This window comes from Schistosoma haematobium, chromosome 1 (assembly GCF_000699445.3).
Source record: "Schistosoma haematobium chromosome 1, whole genome shotgun sequence".
In the NCBI taxonomy this organism is placed as follows: Eukaryota; Metazoa; Platyhelminthes; class Trematoda; order Strigeidida; family Schistosomatidae; genus Schistosoma; species Schistosoma haematobium.
In genome coordinates this window covers 7,559,254-7,580,968 of record NC_067196.1, presented here as the reverse complement: position 1 = coordinate 7,580,968, position 21,715 = coordinate 7,559,254, and the positions used below count along the sequence as shown (strand labels likewise).

The window sequence follows — 21,715 nt, the reverse complement described above, 5'->3', positions numbered from 1 at the left end:
AATTGGTGGTTTTGTCACGTAACAATTAACAGAGTAAAGTCATAACATCATATTACTTATTTTGCAGTATTTTGCCGCCATTTTGAAATTAGCTGCTAAAATTACACATAGTTTTATCCGTCTAACAATCAATTACTAATGAATCCCCACGATAACAGAAAGCATATGAAAATTAGTGTCCTTGCCGAAACGAAGTCACAAGCCTCTTTTACAGTTCAAACAAATGACTGATTTTCATGATGGAGTGATGTGGTGATTAAATGAACTAATAATACCTTTGTACTTGTTGAATGCTCGATTTCGAATTCCAAATACAATACATACGTTTGTGCTTGTGTCTCACTTCTTAATTCAATTGTGTTATTTCTGGGACTCTTAGTTCGTGCTATAATTCAAATAATTCAAAACATTATAAGTGATCACTAAAGTATATCATAAATACTTCACTATAGAGGTAAGTACCATTTGGATAATAAACTGAGAGTCCTCTATTGTTGGGTTTTTGTGTGGAGGTTATCTAAACTCAAATACTCCTAGATCATCCAGAAATTGCATGAAAGGCTGATGAGCAACCATATTTGGTGAAACGAGAAAACATGACGGTCAAATGCAAGAGCTCCATGGAGTTAGGGACTCAATAATCATGACATAATGTCAAAACTCCCTGAATCAGGCCGCGGATATGTGCCAAAAGATAATGAACGGGCGTGGTTTTCTCTTATACGTAAAGTGTGGAAAAGTAACCCACACTGTTTGTTTGGTTGCCGGATAATTCCCGAGCCTCTCACATGCCCGAATCCACTTTTGGCCAATCTTAGCATTTCGGAAGCTAGTCGGCGCACTTTCGAAATTACAGATGGCCCTGTAGTCGTGATTTGACGTTTAACATTGATGGTTTTACAGCAGTTTTGGCCGTGTTACATACATGTAAGTGTACCTGTTGTGTGTCCGATGAAAATGTGGATCAATTACATGCTTAACCGTGATCGGGCACTACCTACAACCAGAAAATGAAGTTCTCAGAGTAAGAGAATCACAGAGATCTGTTACTTTTTTAAGTCGTTTAGAGCAGGAATTTGACAAGGTAGCCTCTTTTCTGGGGGTTCTGGTGATCTCCAAATCCGATCGATAAACGCACCCAGTTTTCTGCGGGGTTATTTGGTAATGAGACGAGTTCTACTTGCGTCTTTTGAGGAAATACTGTATAAAGAGGCCTTCGCTAAAAGTTCGTTGACTGATGAACTCCCTCATATGCAACAACATTTCTGTTTCTGAGATTTTTTCGGAGTTAGATATTGAGGAATAATTGGTCCAACCGTTATCGACTGGTTGGGTTTCCATATTTAAAGACAGCCTTTATGAGTGTATTGTAAGGTTCGAAAGCATCACTAATAACTATACTAGATCTAACCTTTTGGTATTTCGAATTATTTGAATTGTAGTATGAACTAAGAATCCCCGAAATTATGCAATTAAATCAATAAGTACTAGATGAGCACAAACGAATGTATTGTATTTAAAAATCGAAATCAAGCAATCAAGAAGTACAATAGAATCATTATTTCATTCAAACACCACATCCGCCTCAGCTTAAATTGGTGTCTAGGTGTCTGTAATTGATTGTACATCTTCTCGAGTTCATCCTGTGTCTGTCCAACATTGTATTGGATAAGAACTCTGTAGTATCTAGAATGTGCTCATTAGTATTGGAATTAACAAACGAAATCGGAACAGACTCATCGGGAATTGTATACAATCAGCATGTTGGTTTTGTACTGGAATCATTATTATCTGGAATTCGAACCATAGATTTTCCAACACTATCCTCCACCACGAAATAACGTTGGATCTTTATATCCCCAAGTTATGAATAATGTTGCTTCATTTAAGACATGTTTCTCACATTGTTTAGAGTAAGCATTAGAACTGTTTCTGTGTTAAGGATAAACAGCATTTGATATGAAATCATCTGAATTGTAATCGAAATCGAGGTCATTTGGTACTCGTGCTTCGCATTGAACAAGTTTTTCACAAAGATCAAATGCATTATGAGGATAGGCAATATATGATATGACATCAGGATTTGATTCGTCTGAAATATTTTCATGAAATTTAATAAGAATTTCATCGCAGAGTAAAGGATCATTAGAAAAATCAGCATCTATCCAAACCACATCAGGTTTTCCATCATGATTATGTTCACTCAACATATTTTCCTAAGATTTGTTAGAAATTTCGTCAGAAATATGTGAAACATCAGAAAAGTCATACCTGGTACAATAAGATGAGAATTCTGATAAATGGATTGATTAGAAATCGTTGTCTCACAAGGATTCTGAGTTTCATTTAACTCCGAACTACTATATGACTCTACACTGTCTTTTAAAATCGTCGATAAAGATAAATGATCATTATGAATACTCGACTCAGTACAATCAGAATTACAAGACTTGATATTAGTTGCAGTAAGATGAGCATCGGTATTACAGACGGACTGAGTATGTCCAATATCACCACATTCAAAGCACTTAGAATTACGAAATTTACATGAATTAAAAGAGTGGAGTTTGCCGCAGGACAAACATTGACCAAACTTGTCCCCATCTTCGTGAAATGCATTGCAACTCCTCAGTGAATAATGTGCATAGCTCTGCGTATGCACTGGGTTGGGATTACGTAGTAATGTAGTGGTGTTTTTTATATCCTCATGAATCATTTTACGAGATCTTCCTCCTTTACCGCATTCGAAATTTGTATAATTAACATAGTCTAGCAGTAGTTCCTTGAGAGCTGTTTAAGGAAGCGAAATGAGCTTTTCAGGCATAGCCAGAGTTTTTAATAAGCTATATGCTTCTTTTCCAGTAAATGTGAGGAAGTGTGCCACAATATTAACATCATCATCTTCCTTGGTCATAGCCCAGAATTCCAACCTTTCCAAATAATCCTCAAAAGCTTCCGAAGTTGAATGAATATCTGACTTTTCCATCCCAGGCTCCAACGCGACGCCACCATGGTATTTCGAATTATTTGAACTTTAGTATGAACTAAGAATCCCCGAAATTATGCAACTGAATCAAGAAGTACTAGATGAGCACAAACGAAAGTATTGTATTTAGAAATCGAAATTAAGTATTCAACAAGTACAAATGTATCATTAGTTCATTCAAACACCACAAACCTATCTGTAAAAACTTTGTGGTCATGCCTTCGCTACTATGAGAAATTGTGCACATGGGTACTTTACGTCATATTTAACAGGACCACGAATCTTTATTATCAGGCCAGAATGGCACGAATGAATATAGGAGGCGCAAGATTCCTCATTTTTGATAGTTTAGGTACTTGTTCCAACGTTATGTAGGCAAAATGGATAAATAGACCGAAAACCCCAAGGGTAAAAAAATAATATCGCGATATGTGAAATTGAAAAGGGATGTATAATGTCACAACAAGGAACAAACTTGCAGTTCATCGTTTGATATAACCTGTCATTTCGACTTCACAATTAAGATCCCACAAATATTCAGGGTTCGACAACACAAGATACGAATTAGGCCGAATTATAAGTTAGGGATGATTGAGTTGGAAGATATATTTGGAGAGTAATCGAACTGTTGAAAACCACTCTATCTAACCTGGCTAGTTGTTGAGAGGGATTAGTAGAACGGCGTACATAATTGTAATCTGGTATGAATTCGTTGTCGAGCGCCCTTATTTGGGGTGTCCTCAGTAAAACTGATGAAGTCAGAATCAATGTCAAAGACTTACACAGCTTTTTACTTTAAGGATTGATTTACCGCTACAAGCTAGACTACAACCGATCAACTTCACTGGAAACCGATAATTGTTATGTAGCACAAAAAAGGTCAAAAAACTGGCTTGCACTTATCAGCTCATCACAAGTATACTTCACTTGTCTTCTTAGTGTTTACTCAATCAATTGAATATTGAATATGACATGACAACGGAGTAAATTGTCATGACCGCGGTGTTTGGTCATTTCCTTTTTTAGACTGCCTCAATGTTCGCTTAAATATTCTTCATTTTACCTTGACTTCTTCTCTCTACTCTGCCGCCCAATTTTCAAGCAGTTTCACATGTAACGAACATTACATGTGAGTCGAAAATGTGCTCCCATTTTAATTTTAACTCAACTGTAGTTCTAAGTCAATTAGGCTGATTAGTATCAAGTGGCTATCGAACCATTTGCCTAAAAACCTAAAAACGCTGTTCACACAATCCGTCTACCAATTTGAGGAACCTTCAAAATGGTCAAAACCAATGTCATTTGTTAAAGTGATATACCTATCATTATCTGAAACTTGGTGAGGGAAACTATGATTCTTATTCGTGGGAATCGTTTTGTGAGACGTCTTTCACTTTATCGCTGCAAGTTATGTATGACAATATACGTGGTGGTAGCAGTTTTCTTCATCATAGCCAGTTTGCCGAATCTTCCGCCTCGGGTCGTTTACACTCATCCTGATGAACTTACTGATAAGGAGCTCTGTAGCCAACCAGGAAGCAAAGGTATTTTTGTAACAGTTAATTTATCACTTACTAGTCTGTTGCCCGAAAAGTGAAGAGCTTGATCTAACCCAATATAGCTCAGATACTCCCACAGATTTTCTGAACTTGTTATATGAAGCTCAGCATGTTTGTGAGGGGAGTTGGAAACCGCAATGTGTGTCTTCACAAAAAATAGCTGTCATTATACCCTATAGGGAACGAGAAAAGCACCTTAAGTTATTATTGCCAAGACTACATGCTTTGTTGCTACGACAAAATATGCCGTATTATGTTTTTGTGATTGAGCAGGTAAGGAGTTTATGTTGATAGTATAATTTGTAAAGGTTTTGATTTATTCTTATCATTCCATCATCTGTTTAACATACTTGTGGAATTGAGACCACTTCAGTTTAAAAAATTGATGGAACTGACGTAGTCGCTGAGTAGTTTATTTACTAGTGACCCGAGCTATTCCTGTTTCTTTGTCGTTCGATGATGACAGTTGTTTAATGGAACAGTATAACGGTTTAACACTAATTACTTGAATCCCCAACATTGTGTTGATCGATTCTTTCTCAAAGATATCAGGCTAACTTTACAGGACAGAAATTCGTGGATCATTCATAACTAATAAGTCACTGTACAGAATGTATACTAAGGTTTGCAATAGAACATATGTTAATTAGTCTCACTATTAGTCAGATAAATATAATATTTGGTCACTACGTGCACGCCACTTACATTTAAATGCATACCACTAATTTCTGACTAAATATAGCGTATTTCATGTATCGGAGTAATATATGAAAAGTTATGACTACTGCTTATTCCTCGCAATTACAAATTTTAAGTGTAAGGAGGCTCGTTGTCCCACCTAGAGACGTCCAACTTTGCGGGATGAATTGGGTCGTGTCACCAAGCTTGATCAAAAACTATCTCTCCTTCTTGAATAATTAAAAAATATGAAAGTCAGGGATTCGTTTTGAGAAGAATTAGCCATGCGCCTAGTCTATCTTAGAAAAACGGTTTATCTTGGATAAGCTTGGAATGGTATCCAAATGGCTTTAAGCACAATTACAAAATAAACCTTTTGACTGACTTAGTGTCTGAAATAATACTCTTTAACCATCTGATTCTAAAACAACTCTTGTAAAAAGCAAAACATGAATAATCAGGATGATTTTAGACCTAGAAACAAATGAGCCCAACAAATATTTGCTTAACATCAGGTTGTAGATAACGGATGTAATTACCGATGCTAAACTACTGTCGAAGTTCTCAAACCTCGGGACAGAATTGGACTCCATTGACCGAGAGGTTTTGTGGCAGTGTTTTTCACAGGAAGGTGTTCTAAAGAAGTACAGAAGCTCTCAAATGGTTCTGCATTTGACGCCAATTTAGGAGGGCTTTTATCAGGGTCGCCTACCGTCCCACTTCTGATCCAATTTCTTCGCAGATGCATCCAAAGAAATGACACCTTTCAATTTTAAGAAGTTAGTCAAATCGGGTGATTCACCTGTTAGTTTTTCATACTCAGACGACATGTTTTTATTCAGTAAAAACACTGGGTTTTAATACTAACATGCACAAGTATGGTAATTAGGAGTATTTGAATTATAGCATGAACTAAAAATCATAGAAATAACGCAACTGGATCAAGAAGTACTGGATAAATACAAACGAATGTACTGCATTTGGAATTCAAAATCAAGCATTCAACAAGTGTAAAGGAATCATTAGTTCATTCAAACACCACAATAAGATACCTTTAGTCCCTTTAAATCAAAAATATTGCTCTGGGACTGGTCTGTGTTAGTGTCTAAACTTTGATATCTTGGTATCCTCATCATTCCAGGTGCATTATTAACTAATAAAATCTTTGGATGGATAGTATTCATTTCTAAATTATTTTCAAACTGGTCTTATTGTCTAGGAAATTTATCTAGTTTTGCTATATACATACATATTTTAGTTTTTTAGACTGACTGATTATTTTTTTCTAAGGCTGGAACCACTCCTTTCAATCGTGGACTACTATTTAATGTTGGAGTTTTGCATGCACTGGATATTGATCCAGATATTAATTGTTTTATCTTTCATGATGTTGATCATTTACCTGAGAAAAGTGAAAATTTTTATATTTGTGATACAGAATTAAGACATTTATCACCTGCTGTTGATGACTTCCGATATCATCCACCATTTGTAAACTTTGCAGGAGGTGTTGCTGCTATGTCTAAAGAGAATATTTTCAAGGTGAGAAAAAAAGACGTTATGTAATGTAATAAAAATTCGGAAACATTCTAAAATATTTTGTTTCTATCCCCAAGTATTATATTTTACTAAAGTATGCAAATAAATGGTTTTTAACTTTCTAGGAAAACACCTCAAGTAGATGTACCTTTTAAGAACTAAATTAGGAATTCATTTACAATGTTTGTAACAGTTTCTTGTCTTTTAATTAATCAACGAAATGAAAACTGGTTCAGTTTTAAGACTATTATAGTTTGGTTTATTTATGAAGTCTTTTAAAGTTAAGGCATAATATATGATGCCTAATAAATGTGAAAGGGTAATTCAAATGCAAGAGATAAGTTCTTAGTTAGTGATTGTTTAGTTTCTCTATATATCTTCTAAATAACTTCTAGATATGTTGAATGAAACTATCTTGTCGTGCACCACTTGAAATTTTACAAAAATGTACTATTACAAAAATCGCTAATTGGAGTACAATTGTCAGTATAGTTCTTCTCTAATATCAATTTACCACGTTGTTGTTTTTAGACACAATAACTATATATTCCATTTTACAGTTGTTTACATTCGTAGCACTCAGTAATCTTTCTATTTCATCTTCAATGTTAATACTTAGCTTAGCTGATATACATTTGGTATCCAGTAAAAAGTCTGACAATTATCTTTGAAAAGATAATTAATTTGACAGAGCAGGAGTTACCGTAAACGAATTTCATCAGAGCTCATATTTAAGCATACAAATCCGCTGTATCACAATATAATATCCTTAAGTAAGAATTTAATGTTTAATAGCGTAAATTGACTAAATTCTTTTATAAATTCTTAAACTGTTATTTATTAAGTTAATCATGTATTCTCAAAAATGTTGACTCTGACAACTGTGATGCGTGCTACTGATGTCGACAGTCATAAGTAGTATGCACCATCAGTCAAAAGTGAAATACCTGGAGGGAGAAGGTTAAGAAGATCAAAGAAAAGAGAAAGAGAACAAAGAATGATTGGTGTGCAAACGAAAGAACAGTGAAGTCTGAGACAAATGACTGACATTTTGTAAATGAAGTATTCATTGTATGGTTCTCAGATTTTACTGAGAGATTCCGTAATTTTGTGTTTGAGTACATTCGATTGTCCCCACTTGTGTTCTCGTTCTCTTCACTGAACATTAATCGTTAAGCTTATATTATATAAGTTTACTGTAATGTATATTCGATTTCTTTTACCCAATGCTTTTTTATATAAGTACTATTTTTAATGATATTGAGAAATATGAAAACTTCGACTATTACCGATTCGTGTTTTACCTTTTATCAGGGGAAATTCAAATTTAATGTATCCGTTAAATTATACTCATTATATGTTTGATGCTGGAAATAAACACAACAACTTTATCCAATATGACATTAATGAAAGTGATGATTTGTTTATTGGCCTTTATGAATGTTTTCTTTAACTCACTGGAAATCAACCTTTTAATCATTTAGTGGTAATTGAAGTTTTAGTGCGTACATATCATTAGTTAGGTGAAATAAGCCATATATACTGATTGTTGGGATCTTCCTATTATTGTTTAGGATTATAACTGATCAGTCTCTCTTGGAATATGTGAGTCTTGTGTAGATTACCTCGACAGTGAGTTGCAGTGAGATCCAGTAACTATCTGGTGTCTGTAGATATATGGATTACGTAAGCAATTTAAAGCGAACGGTGCTGAATTAGAGTTTCATTGTGAATATCAGTTCTATGATGCAGGTGTGCCCAACCAACAAATCCAAAGTAAAACAAAATACACGACCTGGATTCCACTACTAACCGCTATACACCTCTGCTCAAAAAAATTCAGCTGTCCTCTGTTTTTCGATAAAAAACAATAATTGATCACCTTCAAACAAAATCATTTTGGTTTATTTGTAAATAGTTGAGAGAAGTTCCAAGATCTAATTCAATTCACTTAGAAGTCAAGTTAGTTTGATCATAACAAAAATTGACTGATCGAATATAATCAACATTACTTGCTCGCTTATTTACTTACGCCTGTTATTCCCAATGGAGCATAAGCCGCCGACCAGTATTCTCCAACCCACACTATCCTGGACCTTCCTTTCTAGTTCTGTCCAATTTTTGTTCATTCTTCTCATATCTGTCTCCGTTTCTCGGTGGAATGTGTTCTTTGGTCTTCCACTTCTCCTTTGGCCTTGAGGATTTCATGTGAGGGCATGTCTTGTGACGCAGTCGGGTGCTTTCCTCAATATGTATCCTATTCACTTCCATCGATTCTTCCTGATTTCTTCCTCCATCAGGATCTGGTTTATTCTCTCTCCCACAGTAGATTGTTGCTGATAGTTTCCGGCCAACGGATCCAAAGTATTTTGTGTCGATAACTATTAATAAAAATTTGTAGTTTCTGGATGATGACTTTCATATTTCTCAAAGTTTCCATAAAACTCTCTTGATATTTCTATTGAAAATTCTGACTTTGGTATTGATTGACAATTGCTTTGAGTTTCAAATGTTCTTCAGTTGTAAATATGTTGTTCTTTCTTTATCAATCCACACCTTCACATCTGTATCAGATCCACCATGTTCATCAATGATGTTGTCCAGATATGTAAAAGTTTTTACATCTTCCAAATCTTTTCCATCAAATGTGTTTTGATTGTTGCATGCTATGTTGTATTAAAGAATCCTAATTCTCCCTTTCTGTATATTGAAACATTAAGAATTAAATAAATAGATCATTGATTGTTACTAATTAACTAGTCAGTATTTAATATACTTTTAATTATCAGTAATTATCGTTATGTTTGAAGTGATGTTTCCTTTCCCTCCCCGTTTTTTTTTTATTTTTATTTTTTTATTTTTCAAATAAATAGATCAATGGATTTCCAACACGTCATTGGGGTTGGGGTAGTGAAGATGATGAATTTTCAGCACGTGGTTTAATTTATAATTTAAAATTAACTAGACCACCAGAATTTATTGGACGTTATAAAACACCAAGACATAAAAAACATTCTATATCTATAAAACATCAAAGTGAATTTATTAAATTTCGTAATTATTTACATGATGGTTTATCTATTTTAATACAAAAAAATTTTTATCAAACATGGAAATTAGAATCCATTCATAAAAAAATCAATAAAATTGTATTCAATCATAATAATAATAATAATATTGAAACATTTAAAATTCCTTCATTTTTTAAGGAATGTACGCGCCAAAATATTTTTAAACAATTAAATATTACTAATGATTCTTCTATTGAAATTATTCATAATTTAAAACAAATTTCATTAGATAATATTCAATTATTAAATTATTTTTCACGGGATGATTTATTTATACATTTTATATTTGATCCAATAGATTTATATAAACAATATAAAAGTTTAATAAAACCTAAAGGTAATCATACTGATGAATCTTTATGGTGGTTTCTACATTTCTATGGATGGATATAATATATATCTGCTATAGGATATATATATACTTTTTGCTTGTACCATATATATTTTGATTACGTAATAGATAAATCACCTTCAAAATGGAGTTGTATTTTGCAGTTAACAACCGAAGCAAACTCTCGATTTATATATATATATATATATATATATATATATATATATATATATATATACAGATGTAGACATTTTGCTTGTACCATACTTATTTTGATTATTCCCCCCCCCCAAAAAAAAAACAAAACAGAAATATGTATGTATGTATGTACGAAAATCAATAAGATGGAAAATAGTAGTTGGGTATACCTTGTACAAAGTTCTTATTATTCTTTTATATTGTTCTTATTTTATTTACAAATAATTAACTTTATGTGTACATATTCTTTATATCTATATATATACTCATAATTATTATTATTATAATTTTCAAACTGTATACCGGTGGTTTTGTCTATATTGAATAATTAGCAAAGAAGAAGTTCTAATGTGATATACAATGTATGTTAAGTATAAGTGTATATTCATGTTTATTCGTTAGATGACTTCTTTTTTTCTTCTTTATTATTTTGATGTAAATTATATATAAAGAATAGAAGATAAATGGTTTGTAAAGTGTATGTCTCTTTTGTTTGTTTGTTTGTTGCTTACTTATTTCATTTTTGATTTGTTGAACTGGTTTTATTGTTTTATGTAATGTTCAATCCTGATAATGATAAAATAACTTTCTATTCACAAGTTCAATCACTTACTTAAATGAGAAGAATGTTTGGTCGATTGTAAGGGTGTATCATTTTTCCACTATCTAGTATGTTCACTGTACCAGGTCATGATGTTTAGTAACCATTGTAATTTGAGTGTTGGTTGAAAAATTGAAAGTTTTGATATATTAGTTGTGGAGATTAGTTCAATTATGAGATGAATAATTGGAAACTTTGAAAGCACTGACTATCCCATTTTTAGTTCAATCTACACCCACGAGCTAGTTAAGGATTAAAACGAGGACATTCAGGTATCATGGAAACCACATTTCTCTAAACCACTGGAATAAAATGCAATGGTTCAGATTTCCAACTTCATTTAAATTGTGGTTTGGTTCAATTTTCATCCAGTATCATAAGTAAAGCCCGCCTTCTTTTAAATACATTTGAATTTCACCAGTCATGTCGTCTTAATAAAAAGTAAAGTTTGCCATGTAATTAGTTACCTAAAATTCAAACAAGCTTAAAAGATTTAGTTCAATAAGGAGTACGAAATCCCTGTAAAGAAGCAATAAGAAAAGGAATACTAACGAAACTACTCCCTAAGTTTATTATAGCTGTTTGGAAAATATGACATAGTGGACTACCATACTAATAACTTAACTCTCGAGCGTTTGATCCTATTTTACCTATACAGGTAGTCAGTAGTTTTTTCTGAACAATATATCTAGCGGATAATACACTGATCAACATAGTACTGTATAATTACCCTCTGTGCCTTCAAGTGAATTCTGTTTACTTACTAATAAGTTCCCCTTTTTCCTTTATCATGAAATTTAGCAGATAACCTACGCGTAATACGTAAGCAAAACGAAAACAAAAATATTCATGAAATATTATTAATTCAGCGTATCTTGTTTCTTTTTTTCGGATTAATACAATGTAATAGGTTTAGTAATTTCCAATTAATAAAGTCATGAAAGCACTAGGCGGCCGCTTTGTCCTAGTACAGAATACCTCAATGGTACGCATCTACGATCTCGCATGCGAGACTTGAACCCAGATTCTTCAGTTTCCCGCTCGAACGTTTAACCTACAAACAACTGGGCCTGTATTCAGTGTTATACAAGCCTAACCTCAATAGACCCGCAATATTGCCTTATCATCTCACATAACAGAATGAAACTAACATGCAGTTCTTCCATGCTTTCAGTGGTTGTCTGACTCAAATCGATTCATGATTTCAATAAAATTCAACCATCTCGACAATTACATACTGACCATTAATACAATTTTAAAATTGAGAAAAATGTCAAAAAGCACTAATCATAAACAAACAGTTCGTTTAGAATGTAAAAGAGGTTAGTAATCCCATTTTAACAAGGTTTTTATGGTTGTTTATAACAGTCTAATAATATCTACAATGTTATTTAGCATTATAATAGTGACCTAGGAAGTCACGAATATAATCCATTGAAGAAAAAGGGTCAAAATACTAATTTTGCTTCTGTGACCAGGGCAAGTAAAGGTTGATTACTGACTTTTTTTATATAAAGTCAAGTTTAAGCCAGCTAATGTTTATGGCTTCGGCCAAAATTCATAAAATCAAATTGAACGGTCTGTTAATGACTTTAGATGCATTTATAAAGTCAATATTACACCTTTTGTACAACAGATGTCTTCTTATCGAGATAAAAATGCTGTTTTGTCCTGAAAGGCGTATATTCCTGGTAATATGCTCAACAAATCAAATAGAAGCCTATCTTTTCTGTCTTTCAAATGTACATGCTTTTAGATGTGCATGTCAATTGATATTCATAATGGGAGGTGACATATAATCGGTACTTATCTACTTTAGTTTATCTTACTGAATTTAGATTCCCATAATATAGAATTGGTTTCGTAGAATAAAATTAGATTTTCGAATTCCGCTTATTTTTTGATTATTTTTACTTATGGTTCAATCACCTTTGAATGTCAGTTATTTTTGTGGTTTATAAATTTTCGTTTCGTTTACATATTGAGTATTATATTTGTATCAGAATGGGTTTTGCGGAGATTGTAGTAATTTCAGTAGTTGAGATCATGAGTCACTTGAAGCTAGACCACCGAAGGAAAGCCGTTTCGTCTTAGGTCCTGGGTTCGAATTCCGCGAGGCAAGGTCGTGTATGCGCACTGCCCAGGAGTCCGACAATAAGACGAAACGGCCGTCCACTGCTTCCAGATTTTCCATAGTGGTCTAGCTTTAACTGACGCATTATCTCAATTACTAAAAGTATTATATTTCTTTAAAAATGATTCAGTGTATTCATTTTCTTTAAGATAATTGTTTATCACAGTGCACTATTATTGTAATATTAGTTCAGGAATATAAATTATCATCAAATAGTTTTCTTTTCTTGATTCTAATTCATCAATGTTTTATTATTGTACTAGATAACATCATTAGTGATTACATAACAACCTTGAATGATTACTTAAGTTAATGTTTGTCTATTGTTTTACTGAATATATTACATATCAACAATAGATCTATTTTCGGAAATTGAATTATAAAAAAGATAAGGAGAGATCTATGCCAAATACTGAGTTGTTTGAATGATCAAAAAATTGCTTTATAATGATTGTCATCGTCACGTATGATTAACTGACTGACTGATACATTGTCAAATCTATAATCTACTCACTATTTTTATCATTTTCAAAGTACTTATGAACAAATTAATGTTGGCCAATTAATAATTATAAATTCAGTTGGTATTGTTTGTTTGAATCTTCCCAGTGATGTTTAGGACCGTTAGCTTCAAATGCCATCACGTTATTCACTTAGCTACTGAGTTCTGATAGCCACTTGGTTGTGCAATGGAGTGAAGTCTCAATGCATTTTGTATTGCTTGTTCGTATCCTCCCATTGATGTTTAGGACTGCAATTGATCAGTCTCTCTCTTATTGACATATGTGTATACTGTGTAGATTGTCTCGATATTGCCTTAATTCACAAGCATTATGAACAAAGATGGATAGTTGCTAAAAGCGGAATCCAGGATGAGCGTTTCATCCTATTTGAGAATAGTCAGTTGAATGTACGTACATCTCAGGGAAGATGTTTACTCCACGACTCGAACCCAGTACCGTTCACTTCAAATGTCATCGATTTATCCACTTACCGTCCTGGATTCTACTGCTAGCCATCATCCACCTTTACTTATAAAGCTTGTGACTTAAGGGAATAGTAAGGCAATATGCACATATGCCAATAAGAGACTGATCAATCGCAGTCCTAAACATCAATGGGAGGATTCGAACAAGCAATACAAAATGAATTGAAACTTCACTCCATTGCACAACCAAGTGGCTATCAGAACTCATTAGCTAAGTGAATAACGTGATTGTATTTGAAACCAACGTTACTGGGTTCGAGTCGTGGAATGAACATCAACTCTGAGATGCAGGTACATCCAGATAATGAGTCACAAATAAGACTAAACGCGTATCCTGGATTCCACAGCTAGCCACCAACCATCTTTGTCTATAATTATCAGATATATTTAGTTTTGAATAAAATCATTTCTGAAAAATATGTAAATGTCCTTAACCTGTTGCGATTTCTGATTATATTTTGTTGTATTCAATTGCTAGGACAGTCTCTCCCATTGATTCCTGAATAAATTAATGGAATTATAACATAAAAGGTTGTTTGCAATAATAATTACGTAATGTGAATCATAATAATAAAATATTGTGTGTGTGCCTTGTAAAACTAATAAGTTAGCAGTGGATTGTACTATGAATGAAGTAAGGTGATTAAAATATTTTCGCTACGCTAATCATTGGTAATAGATGTGGTTAAAAATGAAGTGATATTAGAAAAAAATTATGAATAAAATCATGAGGAGCAAGGTATATGGGATGTAGACAGCTCATGCTTTCAACTTAGATACACAAACATATCCCAGTATCGTTCTAAATGGGTGAAAGGAAGGTAGTTGAAAGTTCCATACTTTAACATCTAATTGACTCTAATCATTTTACCAATTCACAGGTTAATTTTAAGGTCATTTGTACAATTCATCCAAACCTACCTAGATTTCTTTCTACTTAACTCCTTAAAACAGTAGAAGCTCATGCCATCCATGAGTTGAAGCCAGATATGTACGTACAAAAGAAGTATGTCTTATCCTTGTCGTTACCATGGTCTCCAGTTATTATTATTATTCATACTTGAAAGTGTATCCCTTTCCCTTAAATTATGTTTCATCTTCTCATGATTTTATTCATAATCGTTTCTAATATCATTTCGTTTCATTTAACCCCATCTATTACCTTTGTTTGGTGTAGCAAAAACATTTTAGTCATCTTATTTCATTCATATTATAATCTGTTGCTAACTTATTAACCTTACAAAGCGTTCTATAACAATAATTATTCATTTTCATCAAAAAAATTAAACAATTATTAACTGTAATAATTGAAAACTAATTATCATTATTGTATATCCTACTATAGTTTCCTCATAAATCAATCAATTACTGCAGAACAAAAGAATAAAGGTGAAATTATAGTGATTCTTGAATAAATAAAATATCTATGCTCATATATGTATATAATAAATATATGTTTTGTTATATCTCAATGAGTAGAGAAATTGTATTTCAGATGTTTCGTGACTTAATGTAAGTCACTTCTTCAGAGTAAATATATATGTATCCAGTGCACTTGTTGGAACTATATGACTCAAAATTACTTCCATCAACAAAATGATGAAGAGGAATACGATTGTCCGTGTTTAAGTGTATATATGTATGTGTGTGTGTAAGTGGGTATGTTTGTCTAATTAACTATGGAAAATGTAAATGTTTCATTTCATCACAAGTTATGAATATAAGACGAGACGGCCGTCCAGTGCTTCCAGGTTTTCAATGGTGGTCTAACATCAATCGGTTCATGATCTCGATCAAAACTTAACAATCTCCACAACCCCTTTACTGATAATTACCATGTGCTCACTAGTGACTAACTTCGTGAGAAAATTCTCGCAGTTCTGATGGGAAGCCTTGACCAGTGGGTAGAAACAGGTGTCTACCCCAGTACAATGAACGATGGTTGCGCAACTTCGTGGATCGGTTGAGGTTAGATATTAACACCGTCGGATGCCGGCTGAGTGGTCCAGTAGGTTAAGAGTTAGCGAGCGAGACTGAAGGACCTGGGTTCAAATCCCGCGAGTGCGATCGTGGATGCGCACTGCTGAGGAGTCCCACGACAGGGCGAGACGGCCGTCCAGTGCTTCCAAGTTTTCAATTGTGGTCTAACATCAATCTGTTCATGATCTCAATCAAAACTTATTAATCTCCACAACCCCTGTACTGAGAAATTTTATTATCAGATTTTCAAACCATGATTTCAACTGTAGCGTTTCAATTTTACAATCTTTGAAAGTAGTATTTATCTTTGACTTCATCTGGGACCCATAATATTATGACCTTAATAATCATTAAAGTCTAAGTATTTGATAAGCTGATGGAATAACCTTATTGTACATCAGGAAAAACAAAGTGGATGAACGTACTTATTAAATTATTTGTAGTTGATCCTAATAAACATTAAAGTTTATGTATTTGATTTTGAATCACCTTCACTGAAAGTTTCTACAGAAATTATACACTTATATTTTAAAAGTTTATACAGATAACATCGTAACTAGATTACAGTGAAGTATGAAACAGTATACGATCTATGTTATTTGATGAAATGGAGTCACTAATTACATACTTGTAAATATCAAGTACTTAGAATAGTTAATGTAATTATGTAATAATTTATGTAGACTAGTAAGGCGAAAATTGTTTATATACAAAATGCATGAAACATGATTATCTTGGGTATGGGGTTATACATATTAATGAATTTCATTGAAATCATGAACCAATCTACATCAGACAACTACTGAAAATCTGAAAGTACTGAATGACCGTTTCGTTCGCGTTAGCGCGAGACTGAACGTCCTAGGTTCGTCTCTCGCGCGCTGGATTGTGGATGGACACTGTCGATGATGAAACGTCCGTCCAAGGCTTCGACGTTTAGTTGGTTATCAGATTTAGATCAGCTCATGATTTCCATTATATAATTATCTGTTTGACGAATATGTAAAAAGTGATGAAGAAAACTTTGAGGTAATTATAACAACTAACTGCACCTGGAGCCCTTCGAGGGTTATTACTGTTCCCTAGCCGAGATAAGAGAGGAAGGTTGAATGTGGATTTAGTAACCACATCCCGTAAAAAAACCATGTCAAAAGAACGCCAACCAGTATTAATCATTAATCAAAATCAACTCTATATCTACTAAAATGTAGCTGGATTTACCAGCCATGAAGATCCAAGGTTTGTAGTTGTCACGTACAATATTATACCATTTAGTGTTTGAGCATGTAATGAGTGGTCTATATTTTTATAAATCTACAGTCGATTTAATTTAGGAATTATATTTTCAGTCAACACTTAATGCATTTCTCATCTACTCCCCAATCCGTTATCATTACTAATATCTCTTCGAGTAAATAAATAATTTAATAGTTAAATTCATGAGTCAATTAAAGCTAAACCATCATGAAAAGCCTGGAAGCATTGGATGATCGTCTCATCCTAGTATGGGACTCCTCAGCAGTACACGTCCAGGATCCCGCTAGTGGGATTCAAACCCAAAACCTATCGATCTCGCTCACGTGAACGCTTAACCTGTAGACCACTTAGTTGACATCAAATAATGTTATTATCTAACCTCAACCATAAATCCAATTATTTAATTACTAAAATCTCCACAAAACCCCATTCAAAATAAGTGTTCAAATGTATTGAAAATTTAGACAGTGATTAATCAACCAAACAATCAATCAACAATAAGTTGTAATCTTTTGTATTATATTTTTGTGAATAGTCACCTTTTGTCAAATTGTTCTTAGTCACTTGTCATATTTTGACCTACATAGTACACTACTCTGTCAATTAATGATTTGTTCATGAGATGATGTATATAGCATTATCTTTACAATGTTTCATTAATATGGGTGTGTTTTCAGCCAAATTAATGATCAATTCAACATAATATAGTGATGTGACACTAATCTCGAAAATAAAACAATCCATTATGTAGCGGGTGAATACACAACAATACAGTAAACACCATTCACTCTTTTTGTAAACAACCATCTAAACAGTTGAAATGCTTACTTAAATACAATTACAATTCCATAAAGTGTCTGTCACATCGAATAGCTCATTTGTTTCATTTATGCTCTGTTAATGTTAGTTTGAGTAGGAAACCATATAAACCAATATAACGTTTATAATTAAATTGTTGAATGTTGTTGGCAGACAATCATATAATAAATAGAAAGTGATGACTCATATTTAAAAATTAATTGAATTTATGAGTTGATCTAAGCTAGATTACCATTGAAAAATTGGACAGGCCGCATCGTCCTAATATGAGGCTATTCAGTAGTACGGACCCACAATCCCGCATTCGTGACTCGAAGCTAGGTCCGTCGACCTTGCTCATAAACACAACCTTTAGATTACTGAGACGGCATCCAACGGTGTTAATGTCTAACTTTAGTTGATTCATACAGTAACACCCTTTACATCTTTAGTTGATATCTAATTATTCATTCAGTAGATAGATAAACATTTATGCGTATTCACAATGGCAAGCTTTGATATGTAAAACACTAATATATAGAGCGGGTAAAGTATGGTGTAAAGAGAAACTAATGAGTTAAGAACGCGATGTTTAGATATCTGCTAAAATTTACATATCACGTACAGTTAGTAATTGAAATTTATTTGTGTGGTACACTAAGTGTTTTAAAAAGCAATAAAGAAAGTACTTTTTACCACCATAGGGTAGAAATGATAGTGCTTGCTGCGTTTGAAGCGATTACGAGTTCATCTAGTCTGCGAACGGAACAAAGACTCTCTTACCAAAGACCGGTATGCTAGCTATTCTGATCCGTCCCAGCCCCGCTAACTAGAAAGAGAAGTCCAAGTTCGAAACAGGGAAATATATTCAGCAGCAGCCAGAAACACGAGCAATAATAACAGACACAAATAAAACGTATATATATACAGCATAAAATTGTTCTTGGGAAGCGTTACAAAATAGCATACTAAAAGATACAACGAACTAATAGCGTTTCAGTCAGTCAGTCAGTTACAACGTAGGACCAGCCACATATATACATCGGTCCAAGTTGCCATACCTCATTAACACAACAAGATAAAAGTAGTTAATTCAGAGGTGGTAATATATAAAAGAAAGATTGCAATAAGGATATAGTACAGGAAGAAAGAATTAGTTGGTAGAAAGAAAGATATTAATCGATTTTAATCTCATAGTTTAAGGGAAGACAGAGAGTGTATACACCTAAACCATTGTGATCGATTCTGAGCCATGTCACCAAAAGTCTCCAACCATTGGTTATGATAGTCACGCGAACCCCAACCAAGTAGTCTGCACCTACCAACATGGCTCAGACTAGAATTAATAGCGTTTAACATTCTCCCAAGTGGGAAATACATCATGAAAGTGAAAATGAGCGCTTTCGGTGCGAAAACAAGAAATTTAAATGTTTAAAATAAAATTACAAAAATAAGGTATTTACCAAGTGAGTTCTGGGGATCTAATATCCCTAACAGTGTTAAAGTGATCAAATGCGTAATTCTTTCTATGTAGATTGTATACAACAAGCAACTGAACACTATCACTAACTACTAACTAAAAACAATGTCCTGAAACACAATCAAATTTGTTTGCGTTGTATTTTGTTACCAATGTAAACAGATACCTCCTCTTGGAATTTTTTGCAAAATCTAACTGTCCATTTGATTACATAGCATTTTTGCATCAAAGCTGATATCATTTTGTAATAAAAATCCCAACCCTAATGCTTAATTCCTAACTTTAAATTCACTATTCTAACCAAGAATAATGTGAAATCTCTGAAAAGTCTTGGGTCACCATAGGGGTTTATGAAAATAAATAGTTTATATTCATATAGGCAAATTTAGGTGTAGTTTTTTTAGATTTATAGGCAGAGTAACTTATAAAAAACGTTAATAGATCCATTATGTGAAATTTGTTTATACCTTGCGATATTATTGTCTTCTTTTCTATAAATTGTACATTTTATGGAGCTGCTTTCTAATTGAATAAGAACTCCTAGAATAATCTCAGTTATTTCTAGCTCCTCCCTATACAATGATCTTGCCTGAATAATTGTCGATAAGACCAATAATAGTCTATTCAGTGACATGTATTGTTAAGTTCTATAGACTTCCGACCACTGAACTCTTTAAAGGTGTAATCATATTACAAAAGTTGTGTTTAAAATCAATTATTCTCGCTCATTGATATGATAGTGATTAGATGGGTGACCTTGAGGAAACCCACCTACCTACTAGGGTTAAAATAAGGTAATGAATTATTGAGGAACTAGTATTAGGGTTCAGAATTAGACATTGGGGTTAGGAATTACAGTTAGGGTTTTCATGACATGCTAATGTAAGCTATAATGCCAAAAGGCTATTTAGCCGTATGAATGATGGAATTTCATACCAAAATCCAAAACCTGATATCTTTATTATGATGGGGAATAAATGTAAAATGTTCGTTATTCAATATATAGTAGGATAGATAAAAATAAAAAAAGGGCGTCGACTGAATTTAACCTTTCATCAGAAAGTAAACAACTGAAGTTAAATGAGAAAGGGAAGAATAGTATAAAAGGAATTTGAAACTAACAGACATTCAAATTATATCAATATCAAACACTGGCCACCCTCTGTCATTTATGTTCATCACATGTAATTCATATGGTTGTTATTGGTCAAAATATCACAGTTTGAAAGATGGCCAAGATATGCCTCTTGGGAAAAAGACTAATTTCTTTGAAATGACTCATATCTGATAAATTAGTGATACATATGTGATTTAAGGTGAACAATAAGGAACACAACCAAAATTCATATTTAATTAGTCGTGTTGAGATTGAACTCCTTTACGAATGAAGTATCAGCTGACCAGAGTCTTCTGCAACTAATTCTACGCAATAAAATGACTAACTATTTATTTGTTTTCTTTTATTTACTATACTTCTGACTGTTTATCATTTCTTGACAAAATCAATTAATATAAATAATGGAACCTCTCCCAATATTTAAAGTTAACGGTGATCAAATTCTAGATGTTCTCTGGAATTTCATGTGTTTTATAGTTTTACTGCAGTTTTCTAAGTTTTGTTGGCGAGACTATAATTTATGGACGAACCAATCAGGTAAGAGATTTTTGGCACGAGATTCATTCATCCATTTGGCACAATACCGTTTTGTCATTATAGCTGATGTCATTTCGTGATGAAAATCCCGAATCGAATTCCGAACACTGACAATCAACTGTAAATCGTAATTCTAATTCCTCATACAAGTTTATAAATCTACATTTGGTCCGAGTTTTTAAGTGAACCCTCTCAGGGTCACTTTAACATCGCTCAAAGGTTATCCATAAATTATAGTCTCACCATTTTGTTCGTAAATATATAAACAGAAAATGTGTTGACATTGTTATTCTGTGATAATCGATATAATGAATAATAGTGTAATATTTATTCTAAGATCTCCACAAAACCCATTCTGATAATAATCACCTGCTCACTAGTAACCAACTTCAGGAGATGCTCCTGGAGTTCTAGTGAGGAGTCGTTACCAGTGGAGTTCAACCAGGTCTGTTGTGAGAAAT

General features: G+C 33.2%; 1 protein-coding gene across 1 annotated transcript; it reads left to right on the top strand.

Annotated features, from left to right (window-relative positions):
• The first annotated feature begins 3,939 nt into the window (after window positions 1-3,939).
• On the top strand, window positions 3,940-10,346 carry BRE4_1 (Zinc finger protein containing five transmembrane domains). Its single transcript, XM_035731063.2, has 5 exons — window positions 3,940-4,115; window positions 4,161-4,530; window positions 4,565-4,818; window positions 6,514-6,765; window positions 9,636-10,346. Exons 2-5 carry the CDS (start codon window positions 4,338-4,340, stop codon window positions 10,224-10,226), a joined length of 1,290 nt encoding a protein of 429 aa, XP_035588786.1. The 5' UTR covers window positions 3,940-4,115; window positions 4,161-4,337; the 3' UTR covers window positions 10,227-10,346.
• The last annotated feature ends 11,369 nt before the right edge of the window (window positions 10,347-21,715 follow it).